General features: G+C 38.3%; 1 protein-coding gene across 19 annotated transcripts in view; it reads right to left on the bottom strand.

Annotated features, from left to right (window-relative positions):
- Positions 1-19,287, bottom strand: part of GPHN (gephyrin) — a 475,981-nt gene that overhangs the window by 222,075 nt on the left and 234,619 nt on the right. For all 19 annotated transcript variants that reach the window (XM_056133389.1, XM_056133387.1, XM_056133400.1 and 16 more), the window contains 2 exons: positions 17,553-17,647; positions 3,084-3,150 (listed from right to left, as the gene is read on the bottom strand). In XM_056133389.1, the coding sequence (XP_055989364.1) occupies positions 3,084-3,150; positions 17,553-17,647 (162 nt within the window). The remainder of the gene's footprint in view (positions 1-3,083; positions 3,151-17,552; positions 17,648-19,287) is intronic.

The following is a 19,287-nucleotide window of genomic DNA, read 5'->3' on the forward strand; positions in this document are numbered from 1 at the left end:
AATTTCCAAATGAAGACACTTGTGACTTGTAATTAGACACTAATTAAGAGTGTCCCCCTAACTTACATACAATAAACTTGAACCCATGTCTTGGGCTAATTGCAAAAAATGGGGAATGGAATATCCAGGAGAGTTCTATCTTAAAATGGAAATGATGGTGAACATAGGATCATGCTGAAAGAAGGTACTCATGAGCAAAATTTTTCTTTTCCCCCATGGCCCACTTTAGAACCACTGATGTATCTTCATGGATAAAATGCATATTTGATTTCTTTGAATGGGGTCCTATAAACATCTTTCTATCAACAAAGTATTGATTTTTATGTATAGTCCCAATGTGAATGAACAGCCATTTGTTTGGAAGACTGCTGTTCTGACTGACATGGCAAAAAAAAGAAAAATCAATGAGTTGAGTGCATGTTGCATATTAACTAACCTATGGGAATACCCAAAGGCCTGGTCCTATGGTTAGGCAGAAGAACAATAGAACACTGGTTTATTAGAATAATATTTTAATGGAACATTATCCCATATTATTCTATGAAGTTAAAGTAGAATATTAATGACCAGCAAAAGAATCCCCTTTCTCTATGCATACATGACATGACTACAAGGGCCAAAGAGATGAGTATATTTTGTTGGGGCTACAGCAATATAGACAAGGGCTGAATCTAGATAGGGTTAACTTACATTCTCTTTCTCCCTCTCTTTATATATATATGTATACATATTCTCTCTCTCTAAATATATATAATATCACAAACTAATAATAAGAACTATTCTGTGTGCTAACGAAAGAGACAGAAATGGCATAGGGATGAGTTGCAGAAACTATAGGGGTAACTTCTGTACACAACTGACACCAGCAGCCTTGGGAGATAAAAATTGCACTCTGAATAAAAAAAGTACTCCGAATTAAAAGTACTCTGAACTAAGCTTCACTTACCAGTGAATATTTTAGTAAGGCACTTTACTTTCATTTTCAGAGCATAATTTGATAGAAAAGTAATTGAATAGGTAATTAAAACATTTGTTTTATGAAATGACAGGAGACAAAAGGCATGAAAGACAGCTTACATAGCTTTAAAAGTATATGAATAGACTATATGACTATATTTTCTTCTTATACTTTCTATTTCCCCTTCCAAATTGCTTAACTTAATTTGTTCCACTTAATATAGAAGCTCAGGAACTAGGGCTATAATCATAGGTGTCAGTAATAGGAATGACTTCTAAGCAGAATCCATTCTTTTAAACCTTCATGTCAAAATATTTATGGGTTTAATAAGACAGATTATGATTTATTTTATCTGGCCAAATAACAGTTCACAGTCAGTGCAGTTATGCAGCATATGTTGCATGAGATTACCTGCTAGTTCTATACTTATATAATCCTACTTTATGAGTGGAAATGTACTGAAAAGAAGCACCAGCTTAATTAGGAATGCCAATCTGGAACAGCACAATAGCTAAACCAACAGCTATCTCAAAACTTCAAAGGATAGTGACCAGAGAGACAGTATAGTTTGCATGGTATTTGCCTTGAACATGGATGACCCTGGTTCAATCCCCGCCACCCCATATTGTCCCTCGAGCCCACAACCAGGAGTGATCTCTGAGCTCAGACCTAGGAGTAGGTCCTAAGCACTTCTGGGTGTGGCCCAAAAACAAAAAGGAAAAAAAAACCCCGTTTAAAGGATAAAAGATAAGTTTGGTATAAGTGAAGACAGGGGGGATGGTAAATGAAGTTAAGAAATTTTTCTCAATTGATTTTTAGAACAAAAGATAATACTACTGTTTCTCAGTAGTAACACTGATGGAAAAGGGAAAGTCCTATACCGAAAAGACTAGTTATTGTAACCTGGAAAGTCAAAAACCTGAATAGCAACGACCTATAAGACACTTTTGTTACATAATATGTCATCAATTTGAGATGGACTAGAATAACTTAATGCCTGAGCAGAATTCCAGTAATGTGCTAGCATCTTCTCATTCAACTTGTACAAATCATATCAACTACTATACTGCAGTAATTCTGATACTGAGAGTAACATAGCAAAAACACTGATGCAAAAATGTACTAGGAAACAGTTAAATATAAAGTATTCTTAAAATGTAACATAAGAGTAAAAGGACTAAACTAAAAAAAAGGAGATCATTTCTATGGGAAATGATTCTATGTTGATGTATCACAGGGTACAAATAATTGTACTGTGGAAAATTAGAAAATTAGCATAGAACTACAAAAATGGATACATTATTAGAAGATAGATCTCTAAATCTCTGTATACCCATATTCTTATCTCCAAATTTTGAGCACATTTACACTTCACACTATTTGTTGTTTCTTTAATATAAATGCTCTCATAAATAGAGATTCTCTTCAGATATGTCTGATAATTTACTCAAAGAAACCCTTTTCCAGATGTCAAGGTAGCTTTTACAATGAAGAATTAACCTTATTGGAGGAGTGTATTACCTTTGACTCTTTGTTAATGGGAAGATGATAGGAGTGTCTTTGTTTGCTCTGTTTGTTTTGATCATAGACAATAGGGTGATTTATGATGGGAGCCTTGGGCATAATAGTTTGGTCTCTAAAATGTGTTGGAGACTAAAAGTATCAGCTCTACCTTTGAAGGATTTGTAACTGAAAGATCACCACGTGACTGTATGTGATATAGGATATTGAAAGTGCTTTTCCTATTGTCAATGCTTCCTCTATTATCACACCATTAATGCAGAACAGTAATATGATGATGAACCCAAAGGAAGAGGAAAATAACAGCTCTATTTTTGGAAACCGTTTCTTTACTCTTACGCACTTCTTTCCTTGGTTGATTTTTAACCTATATCTGTTCACTGTTATAAAACATTAACATAGGAATGATATCTTTCAGTGAATTCTGTGAGTCTAGTGATTTTTTTTTGAAAGTATTGGTGGTTTAGGGAATACATAGTATGGCTAATAATAGTTCTAGATCTGAGCGAATCCATGTGGAATGCCCTGCATTCTATGATTGGCTAATTTTTTATGTTGGCCTAACCTCCTTATTCTAAACTATATGAATCTTAAAATCGCTTACCTGAGATCCTTTCTTGCTACCTGGCAGGTTAATTATGAGTGTTTTTCCTCTGATTCCACATACAGGCCTAAAAGCAAAGAGAAACAAGATGAAGACTGGATTACAATGATTGGTTCATTTAAATACAGTCAAAGACAAGGATCAATCAATCTTTACATGTGAATAAATGTTTTGAGAATAAAACTGCTATAGTTAGATATTCACTAATTGCAATATAAAATTTGGCATTCTGGTTAAGGCTTTCAGAATAATGGTTTAGTGTGGTGTATTTAAAATTTGCACTAAATGTGGAATCAGAATAGATTAACTATTTTAAATCAAATTGACTACAGCAAAATTATATTCAATGAGATGGTGTAAAAACATGCTTAGCATAGCTATATTTTTGTTCTAATGTGTAGCACATATGTAACAAGTATGAATGACACATTTGTTCTTTTGCTTCTCAGGAAATAGTGATCAAAGTAAAATAAATTTTCTTGTATGAATGGCAACAGGGAGTGATCTGAGAGTTCAATTATTAACAAATTCCTTTATAAACAAGGAAAGTTTAAGTGACAAATGTTTTTTAGAGATAACTTTAATGTCATCATTTTATTATTTATTTTTTGGCTGGAGCGATAACACAGTGGGTAGGGCATTTGCCTTGCATGCGGCCTTGATTCCACTGTCCCTCTTGGAGAGCCTGGCAAGCTACCGAGAGTATCCCACCCACACGGCAGGGCCTGGCAAGCTCCCCGTGGTGTATTCAATATGCCAAAAAACAGTAACAACAAGTCTCACAATGGAGACGTTACTGGTGTCTGCTCAAGCAAATTGATGAACAATGGGAGGACAGTGCTACAGTGCTACAGTGCTTTTTTGGGGCCATGCACAGCGGTCCTCAGGGGTTACTCCTGGTGGTGCTCAAGTGCTCAATATCATCATTTAAAAAAAGGGATTTACCTTAGTATATTTCTAAAATTTTACAAGATCCCAAAATATATATAAAATTTGTTTCCCCAAATCTTCCTGTGATTGAGCTTCTTCACTAATAATTGCCACTCTATAAAAAAATCTGAAACTGCCAAGGATTTTGTTTCTACCTAGTTCTAATCACAAAGGCAATGGTTGATAGCTATTTATATATTTTCATTTTACTTGAGATACTATTAATAAGGCATTGTATTAGTTTTTAGAGTATATTATCTAATATATATTGAAAAATGATTATCATAAGAAGTTCAACATAAAGAAACACACAGTTGTAATTTTTAAAAAGTAATCTACTTTTAGAAGCCAGCACCTACCAGAACAACAGTAAGGTGGGAAGGGCCCCTGGAACCCAATACGGTCTCCTGTGACACCAGAGTGCAGAACCAGGAATGAGTCCTGCACACTGTCAGGTATGGCCCACCCAAACAACAACAACAACAAAACCCCACAAAACTACTCATAGAATATTTCATATCTATATAATTACAGTCACTGATGTACAACATAAGACTTATTTATCTTATATCTGACTCCAGTCCCTGGATGTTGTACTTTATAAGCATCTTCAATGAGCTATCTCTTAGTTTCTTTGATATTAGCTATTGAAATAGTTGTAAGGTAACATCTCATTGTGATACTGATTTGCATTTTCCCAATAATTGATGATACTGAGCACCTTTTGACATAAAAACTCTTTTATTTGGAAAACGTCTATTCAGATCCTGCTCCCAATTACTATTGAGTTATATAAGTTATTTTTACAGTTTGGATAGTAATCTCTTATCAGATATATGATTTGCAAATACTCTGTAGATTGCTTTTTTACTTTGAGGTCTTTTTCCTGTTTCCTTCTAAAATTAGAAGAAATCAATCTAGTCACAATAAATCATTACTTAGTCCACTCCATGCATCCTTCCAAAATACCAGACAAAATTTGGTAATTTATTCAACAAACATTTACTGAGTACATATCATAGGCAAAGCAGGGTTTGAGAATGGGCTTACAATAATGACTAACATCTTTCATTGGGGAAATATATAGATTTAGAGAAAAATATCTGTATATTAATATTTTTAAATAAGTGCTACAGGTACATTTGGGAGCAATAGTAAGGCATTTTAACTTCAGATGTGGGAAACTAAGAAATACTGGAATGAAAGAAAATCTATGGAGCTATCTAAAGTAAATTTTAATGGAGATGAAAAATGTGGGGAAAAAAATAAGACTTAAAAGCTAACAGGTAAAACTGATGTATGTGTATCTCCCTCCCTCCCTCCCTCCCTCCCTCTCTCCCTCCCTCCCTCCCTCCCTCCCTCCCTTCCTTCCTTTTGCTTTCTGGGTCACACCCAGCAATACTCAGGGGTTACTCCTGGCTCTGCACTCAGGAATTACTCCTGGCAGAGCCGGGGGGACCTTATAGGATGCTGGGGATCGAACTCGGGTGGGCCGCATGCAAGGCAAAGGCCCTACCCGCTGTAATATCACTCCAGCCCCTTCAATTCTTCTGTATAGTCCTTTAAAAGCTAAGCATATTTAATCTTAGGTTAAAAATAAGAAACTCTCCAAAGTGAGAATTATCAATGTAATTATTCTAAAATATTAACAAGTTAGAAGATATAAAGGAAAATGAAAATCAAGAATACAAAATTTTGTGTTTTTTTTTTAACTTACAAATTCTAACAAGGTAATATGAGATCCTTTTGGCACTAAAGGGAAAAAATGGATTCCTTCCCAGTAAGAATGCCTTTGTTTGTTAGAGCGTTTATTTTTAGTTACTGACTATAGACAGAAACCAAATTAACACTAATAGCAGGTAATGGGGCAATCTATTACAAAGAGATCACAGCTATACTATGCATTAAAAATTAAATATTCTTTTAATTTTCTGTCTCAATATTTGGATTTTATCATTTTGAGTACAAAGTATCTTGGAGCTTTCCTACTTGGGTCTACTTTGACTGGTACTCTTTCAGACTCTTGGATGGCAGTGCCTGTATTCATCATGTTGGGAAATTCTTATCTATGATTTCTTTTTTTTTCCTTAACTATTTCTTTAACAATTGTTTCATTATCAAATATGCCTTCCTGTTCTTCAGGGAGACAGAAGACTCAAATATTATTCCCCTTGAACTCATTCCATAGTTCTGTGGTATGCTGTTCATTTCTTTTTAGACTATTTTACAACTTCTGTTATTCTCTAGTGGTTTCTATCATCTCATCCTGGAGCTCCTTAATTTTCCCCCCAGCCGCTGTTAACTGGCTTTTCAGAGCTTCTGTGGAGTTTTCCATATACCCGTAGTCTTTATTTCTACTTGCAATTTTCTCATTTCATCACAGAATACTGAAAGCAGCAATTTCACAAAAATAAATTGCATACACACGGAAGTCCATAAAGTTCATGAGATCTGACAAATTAAGACTCTACAATCCAGAAGAGAATGGAGAACTATAGTAAGAAATCAGTGAAATGAACATGTCACCAAGAATACTCCATTCAGCTAGATAATCATTCAGATTTGAAGAAATACTACAGAGTATCAGGGACAGGCAACAGCTCAGTGTATTAATAGCCTTAAAACCAGTCATGCAATAAACACTAAAGGTACTCTTTTAAAAGGTAAGACAAATTTCAGCATTTTGCACTGAGTATGACATTCACTCATGGCAGTTATGGTTGCTCTCTACTAAATTAAGAAAGGTTTTTTTACCATAATGCTCAAAATGGGGAATGGTCGGGGAAAGAGAGAAAAACAGAGCCAGAGAGAAGAAAAGTGATTACTATAGAGGCAGACTGGGGAGAGGTGGGCAGGAGGGAAGCGAGGAATTCAGATTCTATTCTTAATTTTTCAGATTCTCCTCTTAATTTTTCTTAATCTCTTCATTTACTCTTAAAATATTTTACATTAACATGACATTTATTTTGTGTATTTTTAAAGTGCCCTCCCCGTTGATCATCGATTTGCTAGAGCGGGCCCAGTAACGTCTCCATTGGAGACTTTGTTGTTACTGTGCATAGAGCAATAATTTTTTTAACTTATATGCCTACAAAAAAGACAAAGCTTTTGAAAATGTTTTATCCATTTTTGTTGATTTACAATTTTGTTGAATTTTAGTTAACTCTATTTACCTTTGCATGTAGGTGTCACCACCTCCACAATTAAAAAAAATAAGAGATCAGAAATATGAGATAAAGAAGAAACATAGTAAGGGAACAAAAAAATAGTAAATGTCACCCAAACCGAAGATTTTGTCTATAGAACTGAGCTTTGCGTGGTGGGGGTGGGTGGGTGGTGAGAGAAGCCTCTGATGGAGGGAACTGGGCTATCAGGTGGTGGGTGTGGTGTTTGAATGATGGGTCCATGAAAAAAAGTATGAGTAACAATTATGTAAATTCTAGTACCTAAATAAAAATGGTTTTAAAAAGTAAATTCAATGAAAAGTGAAAAAAATAAGTTTCATATCATACTTTATAAAAGAGAGATACTATGAGAAATCTATGTAGCAAAATTGAATTGAATTTTTTTTTCTTTTTTTTTTATTTATTTATTGAATCACCATGGGAAAGGTTACAAAGCTTTCAGGTTTAGGTCTCAGTCATGCAAATATCAAGCACATTTCCCTTTACTAAAACTTATTTTTTACCATGAAGAACCCCAAAAAAACCCCATCCCCCACCCCTCCCAGTCCCTGTGGGGCAGATGAATTCTAGTTAACACTCTATCTGCTTTGATTAGATTCATTGTTTCAATAAAAGATTCACCACTATTATTTAGAGTTTACCGCCCCCCCCCCCCCCCCCCCCCGAATCAGACATGCTGACAAAGCATTGTGAAGTGATTTGCTTTCTACAGCTGGGTTCAAGAATTACATGTTGGTTTTGGATTTCTGCTATTTTACTTATTGACCCTGGAAGTATTTCTACTGAAAGTCAGATAGTTAAGAAATTGGTTTCTGTGCTCTACAGTCGTGGCCGTGCTGGAGAGCCGCTAGTGGGGGGCAACTGGTGGCCTCGGTAGGGCGTGAAGGGCGGACCGAAACGCCCCCCTTCCCATGAGGTTTTAGTCGCCCCCCAGTCCCCCGGCTCATACCTGCTGTCCACAAGGCTCCCATGTGGCCGCCATCTTTCTTTCCAGAGGGAGGAGGGCGGAAGGGACCAACACCCTTTCCCCTCCGGGCAGACATGATGGCCAGGATTAATGCATAGTCCTTTCACTTTTCTGCTCCAAGCTGTCGGGTTCTGCATTAAGTCCTTGTGCTTCTGGGGCCGTGGCCGTGCTGGAGAGCCGTTCGCAGGGGCAACTGGTGACCTCGGTAGGGCGTGAAGGACGGACTGGAACGCCCCCCTTCCCATGAGGTTTTAGTCGCCCCCACTCCCCCGGCTCATACCTGCTTTCCACAAGGCTCCCATGCAGCCGCCATCCTTCTTTCCAGAGAAGAGAGGGCGAATGGGGCAACACCCTTTCTCCTCCGGCAGACTTGATGGCCTGGATTAACACATGGTCCGTTCACTTTTCTGCTCCAAGCTTCCGGGTTCTGCATTAAGTCCTTGTGCTTCTGGGGCCGTGGCCATGCTGGAGAGCCGCTCGCGGGGGGCAACTGGTGACCTCGGTAGGGCGTGAAGGACGGACCAGAACGCCCCCCTTCCCATGAGGTTTTAGTCGCCCCCACTCCCCCGGCTCATACCTGCTGTCCACAAGGCTCCCATGCGGCCACCATCTTTCTTTCCAGAGAGGAGAAGGCGACTGGGGCAACACCCTTTCCCCTCCGGACAGACCTGATGGCCTGGATTAATGCATAGTCTGTTCACTTTTCTGCTCCAAGCTGCCGGGTTCTGTATTAAGTCCTTGTGCTTCTGGGGCCGTGGCCGTGCTGGAGAGCCGCTCGCGGGGGGCAACTGGTGACCTCGGTAGGGCGTGAAGGACGGACCGGGACGCCCCCCTTCCCATGAGGTTTTAGTCGCTCCCACACCCCCGGCTCATACCTGCTGTCCACAAGGCTCCCATGTGGCCGCCATCTTTCTTTCCAGAGGGAGGAGGGCTGAAGGGACCAACACCCTTTCCCCTCCGGGCAGACATGATGGCCTGGATTAACGCATAGTCCTTTCACTTTTCTGCTCCAAGCTGCTGGGTTCTGCATTAAGTCCTTGTGCTTCTGGGGCCGTGGCCGTGCTGGAGAGCCGCTCGCGGGGGGCAACTGGTGACTTCGGTAGGGCGTGAAGGACGGACTGGAACGCCCCCCTTCCCATGAGGTTTTAGTCACCCCCACTCCCCCGGCTCATACCTGCTGTCCACAAGGCTCCCATGCGGCCGCCATCTTTCTTTCCAGGGAGGAGAAGGCGACTGGGGCAACACCCTTTCCCCTCCGGACAGACCTGATGGCCTGGATTAACGCATAGTCCGTTCACTTTTCTGCTCCAAGCTGTCGGGTTCTGCATTAAGTCCTTGTGCTTCTGGGGCTGTGGCCATGCTGGAGAGCCGCTCGTGTGGGGCAACTGGTGACCTCGGTAGGGCGTGAAGGACGGACCGGAACGCCCCCCTTCCCATGAGGTTTTAGTTGCCCCCACACCCCCGGCTCATACCTGCTGTCCACAAGGCTCCCATGTGGCCGCCATCTTTCTTTCCAGAGGGAGGAGGGCGGAAGGGACCAACACCCTTTCCCCCCCGGGCAGACATGATGGCCTGGATTAACGCATAGTCCTTTCACTTTTCTGCTCCAAGCTGCTGGTTCTGCATTAAGTCCTTGTGCTTCTGGGGCCGTGGCCGTGCTCCAAACTTAACTATGATTTTCAGAGAGAAACGTTGGGTCATTTACTTCCCATGGATCACTTTGTGTATAGAGAGATGTCGCGCAGCCGCGTGAGCAGCCGCGTGGTTTTGAGGAAAAGTCCAAGTTCCCGCATACTCGAGCTGTGGTTGTAGAGGCTTCTGGTCACGGGGGTTCCATCTGGGGGAGGTGGGATGCGGTACCTACCCCATCTGGGGCTTCCCGATGATCTCGGCTCTTTTTGGAACCTGTTTTTTTTTTTTTTTCCCTTCGGGATCTGTGGATCCCGCCCTCCATGTTGTTCTTCTCTTCGGCTGACTGCTGTCAATATGGCGCTGGGGGGCGGGCTGTGGGCGTGACTTCCGGAATCTGAGGTTACCTGGGAGTTGCAGTCCCGGCAGATTTGATGAAAAGTCCAAGTTCCCGCATACTCGAGCTGTGGTTGTAGAGGCTTCTGGTCACGGGGGTTCCATCTGGGGGAGGTAGGATGCGGTACCTACCCCATCTGGGGCTTCCCGATGATCTCGGCTCTTTTTGGAACCTGTTTTTTTTTTTTTTTCCTTCGGGATCTGTGGATCCCGCCCTCCATGTTGTTCTTCTCTTCCTAAATTGAATTTTAAAACTCAATTCTAAGACAAGTTACTGATAAAAATCTATTTATAGAGTGAAAAAATAACTATCACTTTATCCTTTCAGAATTTAGGTATTCACATTATAATTTCCCTTAATGAATAAGTAGCTACAGAATCTCATAATTTTCTATGAGCTATATGGTCATTAAAAGAGTAAAGATCAAAAATAAAGTTCATGAAAGAACTAAGAATAAACCCAAGGTAAATAATTCCTCAAAGAATACCCATAGTGGTTGTTCTATTATTGTCAATTAAGGCTTAGAACAAGAAGTATCTGATCTCTTTCAAATGAATGTAGCATAAATGATAGATTCGGGAAGATTATATGCTGCTCTCTATGGACAGTTCAATTATCTACTGGGATAGGACATTGCAGTTTACTAATTAAGCAAACTATCCAAGATCACAGTTTGTAATGTCAGTGCTAAGGTATAAAACAGAGGAATCTAATTGTAAAAAGAGTTATTTTTCTTCTTATTTAGTGAAGATCATAGTTATCTATAATTTCTTTCTCTTAATGATTTTGGACAGAATACAAAGAATCACTGGCATAGAACTCAGAAGATAAACAAGTATATATAAATTGGGCAATGAAATTAGAAGCTGAATGAAAACCCTAAATGATGCTAATCTCACTAGCAGAGCTGTGAGACTCAACTCCACAGAGCTGAGTAACTTTTATGATGATAATGGAAGCACACCAGATTTTAACCAAAGGAGAAGACCTTACTATCCAGCTGATAAAATCAGTTAAAGGAGATCTTTAATGTAAAATTGAGAGAAGATCTGTTGTTTTTTCCTGATTATTTTCTTCAGCTTCTTTGTCCTATGAGTGGTTCTGTTGAGTAAAGCCGAATCGTAGAACTAGGAATCACATGTCAAAAATATTTTTTGACAGATGTGAAAGACCAAGTTAAATAAAAAAATATACTTATAAATGTTCATTATTGGCATCTTCCATAACATAATGCCAATAATTTTGAAGTGAACAGAATAAGGTTCTTGAAAAAAGAAATAAAATTAAAAAAGTACAAATGGTTTAGAACTAAAGAAATATTATATTGATATCTTAAATTTTACTGGAAAGACTCAAAGGCAAAAGGAGATAGAAGAGGGGAAAAGTTAGTGAAGACATAAAAACGGTCAAGAAAAGAAAAAATTATGAAAAATAAACACTGGGACGTGTGAACATTATCCAGTGATATAAATTTTATTTTACATAAATTAGGAGAAAATGAGTACAGAAAAATAATTTGAATTATGAATCATTAAAAGTTTCTAAAATTTGTTTAACTATAAATCACTCAACTCAAGAAGCTCAATGAACCCAAAAAGATAAAAATAAACCTACCTATGCACATACCTATTACTGAAATCAAAAATAGAGAAAATCACCTTCAAATCATTTAGAGAAAAAAAGTACATACTTTGCAGAAGTTGAACAATAATTCAACTGACATAGGAATTTGGAAATCAAAAGACAGTTGAATAATATTTCCTTATTTTTAGTGCTGAAGAAAGTAATCACATTTTAGATTCTTTATGCAGTGAAAATCTTCTTCAAGAATAAATGAGATAAAGACATTTCCAGATGATAAAAGGGTATTAGTTTTTGTGAACAGACTTGATCTAAGAACTACAATTTTCAACTAATAATACCACAACAGTAGTAATAAGCAATTGAATAAGACGTACTATAAATCACTGTTGGTCTAATCATTTTACCTTGATTAACTGAATTACTCATACAGATATTAATAATTTGACTAAACTTATTAAGCCTAATATGGTATTAAAATTTATTTATTATTAACTTAATGTATTATTTCATCTTTAAAAATATTCTATTAGAATAACCACAAACTCATTTGTGGGATATAAAAAAGCAGTATCAGACAAATATCCAAGGACAGAAAAAAAACAGGCTAGAACTGATCCATGGTTGTGAGCTTGTCACAAGTGTGTGGGGGTAAAGGGCAGTTAGGATAAAGAAGGGACCACTATGAGAATAACAGTGGAAAAGATCACTCTAAACAATGACTAAGTGCTGAAAGTAGGTAAAAGGATATATATGATAACCTGTCAGTATCTGTATAAAGTATGTAGTATACAGTTTTTGTATACTGTATTTGTATATAGTATCTATATTGCAAATCATAATGCCCATAAAAGGGGAGGGAGGGAGAGGAAAGAAAGAGAGAGGGAAGAGAAAGTACTTACCATAAAGGCAGTGTGTGTGTGTGGGGGGGGGTTGCTGGGAGGACACTGGGAACAATGGTGTTGGGAAATGTACATTGGTGAAGGTATGGACACTGAGACATGAATAACTGAAACCCAATCATGAACAACATTGTAACTGTGTATCTCATGGTGATTAAAAAAAAGAGCATAAAATAATTCGTCAACAGTAACCATAATAAATAAAAATTTTTTTGAGTTCTTACTATGTTCCAGTAATTGTTTGGGGGCTAAGGATATAAAAATAAGTATGATAAAACTCCTGTTTTTTAGTATTTTATAAAAATCAGGTACAAAAGAAAAGTAAATAATTATATCTGCAGGTATAATGCTATATACGTGGTATATAGCTAATACAGCAAGCAAGCCTATGTTCTAAATTTCAAGCTGCTGGGAAAAAATGATGGACTTATTCCAAAGTACTTAGAAACAGTTTCTGCTGATTATGCAATCAGTAGTCAAGTAAATATATATATGTGTATATATATATGTATATATATAGTAGAGAATGAATACATCCAGAAAATATTTTCAGTAAGACAAAATCTAGTATTTTTTGCTATGGGGGTGTGTGGCTTTTAGGTGCCTGGTAATGCTTAATAGTTACTCCTGACTGCACTCAGGAATTACTCCTGGCAATGTTTGGAGGGCCATATGGGATGTCAGGGAATCAAACCTGGGTTGGACCCATGCAAAGCAAATGCCCTACCTGCTGTACTACTGCTCCGGCCCCCAAAGCTAGTATTTTTTATACTGGATAAAGAAGGATAGGCTCAATTAAAGGATTTATTTAATAGTTGAAGAGAACAAGTTCTCTAGATAGATGGTGGGATTCTTGAGCTGAAGTCTAGAGCTATGTCTTCTTTTACTTTTTATTCTTGGTACTTCTAATGGTTATTATGAGACTTTGAAAAGAAAACATCGTTTGCTGAGATATATTTTTATAACAAAATATTTAAAAAAAAACATAGCAAGAGATGAAGTTTGGTTATTTCTTGACCATATTCCAAGAGATGATTCTTTCCATCAACAACAAAAAAAAGGGATCCAATGTAACCCTTGACCTCATGTACTAATAACATAAAGGGTATAAGAACAGCATATAAGAAATAATGTGACACATGAGCTATGATGGATAAAAGCTGACATCCTGATGGAGGGCATAGTATTGGGATACATTATGCAATAAACTCTGCCGTTATCCCTATTGTTAATCATGAGACCTAAATTAAAAATAAAAAAAAAAAACTATGTGAGGGGCTACAGCAATAGTACACATGTAGGACATCTGCTTTGTGCTTAGCCGACCTGAGTTCAATCCCCAGCACCCTCTATAGTTCCTTGGGGCCCGCCAGGATTGATCCCTGAGCACACAGATCTCTGATCCCTATACCCCAAGCACAGCTGGGTATAGCCCCAAAACAAACAAAACCAAGCCAAAACGAAAAAAGAATCAATGTGAATTCCTTAAAGAGCAGCATAGACTTTAGCATGCAACTTTACATTGCTTTTCTCTTGCTAGGATTACTACAATCATAGCAGTACAGAAAAGAAGATATACAACAAATAATGACCTTTTCATAATTCCAAACTACGGGACAAGTGGCTACCCTTAATTAGATATGAACTAAAAATCTAAAAAACAGACAAGGCATTCTGACTCATAGTCCATGTTAAAAGGACACATTTTTTTAAAAATTCATATTGATCATAAGATCAATAATGACTATACAGAGAGAGAGAGAGAGAGAGAGAGAGGGAGAGAGGGACAGACATAAAATGACTGCACTCATTTGTGGAATATAAAGTAACATAATGGGCGACTAACATCCAAGGAGAGTAGAGATAAGGGCCAGGAGGATTAATCCACGGCATGGAAGCCTGCCTCACATGCTGGGGGAAAATGCAGCTGGGATAGAGAAGGGACCAGTAAGTAAATGATGCTTGAAGGGTTTGCTTGGAATGGGAGATGCATGCTGAAAGTAGACTATGGACCAAACATGATGGCCACTTAGTATCTGTATTGCAAACCATAACATCCAAAAGGAAAGAGAGTAAAAGGGAATGTGCCTGCCAAAGAGGCACAGGGGGACAGGGTGGGGGTAAGGGGAGGGATACTGGGAACAGTGGTGGTGGAAATGGGCACTGGTGGAGAAATGGGTATTTGATCACTGTATAACTGAAACGTAATCATGAAAGTTTATAAGTCTGTAACTCTATCTCATGGTGATTAATTAAAAAAAATGACTATAATCAAATAATTGTGAAATCCAGTAATTAATAAATTGCTGTGCATTTTTACCTTGCTGTGATAAACTGTTAAATCCAAGGTTGTTTAATCAATGGGCTGGAGCGATAGCACAGCGGTAGGGCGTTCGCCTTACAAGCGGCCAGCATGGCCGACCCAAGTTCAATTCCTCCGCCCCTCTCGGAGAGCCCGGCAAGCTACCGAGAGTATTCGATATGCCAAACACAGTAACAACAAAGTCTCCAATGGAGACGTTACTGGGCCCGCTCGAGCAAATCGACGATCAACAGGAGGGCCTTTACCTTTTACCTTTTTACCTTTAAAATATTATTTTTTACTTTATTTAAATGAGGCATTATGACCTCAATAAATGGAGTTTAAAATAAAAATTGCTAAAACAACAAAGAAACAACTAATCTGTCAAATCAAGGAAAAATGTCAACATTGAAGCCAACAAAAATATACTTTAAAAATACAAAATTAAACATAGCAGGCCCTCTAATAACACTGCTCTAGTATCAATTAATTCAAATGTATGTATAAAAAGTTCTGGCTAGTGTTACATGAAATAAAATTATTTGAGAACTTTATTTTGTGGCAAAAATTATATTTTATAGCAACCTATTTATGTTAAGTAAGGATTTACTATACAAATAAATTTAGTACTAATCTGGCATAATATATATGCTAAGTTTCCAAGATCATCTGGATAAAATGAGAATTGATTTTTGTTGTTGTGTTTGCTTTCATTTATTGGCCATGCCTGGTGATGCTCAGAGCTTATTCCTAACTTTGTACTCAGGGATCATTCCTGGTGGTACTCAGGGGTAGGACCAGGGTCAGCTGCTTCTAATGTAAAAACTTTAACCCCTGTACTATTTATCCAGCCCTTGAATAAACCAAACTTTTTTCTCATGGTCACACATCTATCTATACACCTATACATCTATTTACAAATTGGCGGAGAAAACTGTTCTAACTTCTCAATACAATTTACTTAAAAAAATTCTGTTTAGTTTAATTGAATTCATATTTAATAACAGAGTATTACAAAAGAAGAATATTATCTCGTATTATCTCAACAGCTGGACATTTTAGCAATAAAATTTTTCTAAAATCAGGGTTGGTGCAATAGTACAGCGGTTAGGGCGTTTGCTTTGCAAGTGGCCAACCTAGGTTTAATTCCCAGCATTCCATATGGTCCCCTGAGCACCACCAGCAGTATTTTATGAGTGCAGAGCCAGGAGAAACCCCTGAACATTTCTGGGTGTGACCCAAAAATCTTACAATACACAACATAACTCAGAGTATGTTGGGGATAAAATTAGACTAATTTAAGTTATGAGGGTCTCAACTCTGAATAAGATAGGAGACAAAATTATGTGTTATATCTTAAATTATATCTTAAGTTTTCGAAAATTGGGGCTGGAGCGATAGCACAGCAAGTAGGCATTTGTCTTGCATGCGGTGGATCCAGGTTCGATTCTTCTGTCCCTCTCAGAGAGCCCGAAAAGCTACCAAGAGTATCCTGCCTGTACAGTAGAGCCTAGCAATTTTTTTAATTAATTAATTTATTTATTGAATCGCTGTGGGAAAAAGTACAAAGCTTTCAAGTTTAGGTCTCAGTCATGCAAATATCAATCACAATTCCCTTTACCAATACTTATTTTTCACTACGAAGAACCCCAATAAACCCCCACCCCCCACTCCCCCCGCCAATGTCTGTGGGGTAGATGAATTCTACTTAACACTGTCTACTTTGATTAGCTTCATTGTTTTGATAAAAGTTGCACCATTATTATTTAGACTTTACCCCGCCCCCCCCCCCCCCAAACTCAGCCATGCTGAAAAGGCATTGTGTAATGATCTGCTTTCTACAGCTGGGTTCAAGAATTAAATGATGCTGCGCAGCTGCTTGCGGCCGCGCGGTTTTGGATTTCTGCTATTTTATTTATTAACCCTTCAAGTATTTCTACTGAGAATCAGATAATTAAGAGATTGGTCTCTGTGCTTCTGGGGCCGTGGCCGTGCCGGAGAGCCGCTCGTGGGGGGCAACTGGTGACCTTGGTCGGGCGTGAAGGATGGGCCGGAGGCCCCCCCCCCCCCCCCCCCCCCCCCCCCCCGTCCCATGAGGTTTCAGTCGCGCCCCACCCCCGGCTCAGACCTGCTCTCCACAAGGCTCCCATGCAGCCACCATCTTTCTTTCCAGAGAGGAGAGGGTGAATGGGGCAACACCCTTTCCCCTCCAGGCAGGCAAGATGGCGCGGATTAATGCATAGTCCATTCTCTTTTCTGTTCCAGGCTGCTGGATTTCTGTATTAAGTCCTTGTGCTTCTGGGGCCGTGGCCGGGCCGGAGAGCCACTCGTGGGGGGCAACTGGTGACCTCGGTTGGGCGTGAAGCCTAGCAATTTGATATGGCATATTTGATATGCCAAAAACAGTAACAACAAGTCTCACAATGAAGATGTTACTGGTGCCCACTTGAGAAATTCGATGAACAATGGGAGGACAATTCTACAGACACTGCTATCTTAAGTTTATGTTTTTTAGTCTTAGGAGAAATTAGTGGTATGGATTAATTTTCTGTGCAACATATTGATGACTTTCTTACCTTGAGAGCATGCCCAGAGGTGTAACATTAAGTGATCCCATTAGCATTGCCAGGGCCATTCCTGGTGCTTCCCGTTCTATTACTTCTTTTGTAGCCTGTAATTAAAAATTAAACATCAGATTAAGTAAAATTTGTACAAAGGAAGACAGTATAAAATTACCTTTAAAATAATAATAAATCACATTTATATAAACCGTAATTTGTAGTTTCCCAAGGTTTTTAGAGGGCTTTGGGGCTTTGGGCCTCACCTGGCTATGTTCAGGGTTTAGCCTATCAGAGACCACTCCTGGTGGTGCTTGGCGTTTGCTGTGTGTAAGGCAAGTGGCTTACCACTATACTATCTCTCTGGCCTCCTTTAAAAAAATGCTAAGGCATTGCAACAGTTCTTTGGGACCCACTGAATAAAAGTTGAGGACAAAAATATAATAGTATGAATTACTAATTCCTCTCTACTTCAGAGATATTGGTTGAAGTTTTGCCAAATAATCTAAATTTGAAAAATGAAGACATATTGTTTTAATAGCTCAAGAAACTTTCACAAGAAATACAGGTGTTTCCGTTTGCTTCTTACTTTCAAAATAAATCATCCCTCTAAACTCTGCATTTCTTTTCATCATATAATTTTATGACAATAAAAAGAAATAAGAAGTCACCAATTTTCCCTTTGTACTGGGGAGAGGAAAACTTTAGATTTAGTATCTTCCATATCTTTAATAAAAACTATTTTAAAAAGAATGAAGTGATAGACTTTAATAGATACTTTAAGAAAGGCCAATATTAGATGTAGTCAGACTTGAAAAGCTATTAGGACAATTTTGGTCTATTAATTTATTTTATTTTTTGTTTTTTGGGCCACACCCAGAAGGGTACATAGGATTTATTCCTGGTTCTGAGCTCAGGGATTACTTCTAGTGAGGTTCAGGGGACCAGATGTGGTTCAGAATTGGAAGCTGGGTAGGATGTGTATGCAAGGCAAGCACCCTGCCCTTTGTACTATCTCTCTGACCCAGGGCAATTCCATTTTGTAAAGACTAAACAAAAGGAGGTATAAATTTTTCATACAGTGATGGTGAAGATTTGTTTTAGGCTAAAGTTTTAGGCCAAAAATATAAAACAATCCATTTCTAGTCTTCCTTCAAATATACCAGGTTATATTAACTGAGAATGAAAGAGGAATAACACTTGCAAAATAAAATATTCCAGTGAATAAGAATATATGTGAGTTAAAAAACATATTATGGAAGAATGTAAGAAAAATTTGATATTGAAATAACAGTGTGAGAGCTCAAATAAAATGTAAGTGTACAGAATTTAGGTTAGGGCTTGGCAAATCACTTAAAAATGTACCAAATTTGTTTCAATACCAGTTGATATTTTACATATACCTTTCAGATGTACACAGTTAATTCCATAACATGATGGAATAAAAGATTATCATAATATGTAATATACAATACATTAAATTTCAAACTAATATAATAATAATATTTTTCAATAAAATCTGCTTTAAAGACAGAGGACTAGGGAAGGAAAAACAGTGAAGGGGTTAAGGTGCTTGCCTTATACGCTGCCATTCCAGATTGGATCCCCATCACTATATATGGTTCCCTGAGCACTGCCAGTGGTCACTCACTGCATAGAGCCAGGAATAGCCCCTGCACTGCTGGGTATTGCCCAAAATTCACCCACTATCAAAATACAGAGTGCCAGGAGCAAGGAGAAAAGAAAATGTTTG

This window comes from Sorex fumeus, unplaced genomic scaffold, assembly GCF_029834395.1.
Source record: "Sorex fumeus unplaced genomic scaffold, SorFum_2.1 ptg000098l, whole genome shotgun sequence".
Taxonomy (NCBI): domain Eukaryota; kingdom Metazoa; phylum Chordata; class Mammalia; order Eulipotyphla; family Soricidae; genus Sorex; species Sorex fumeus.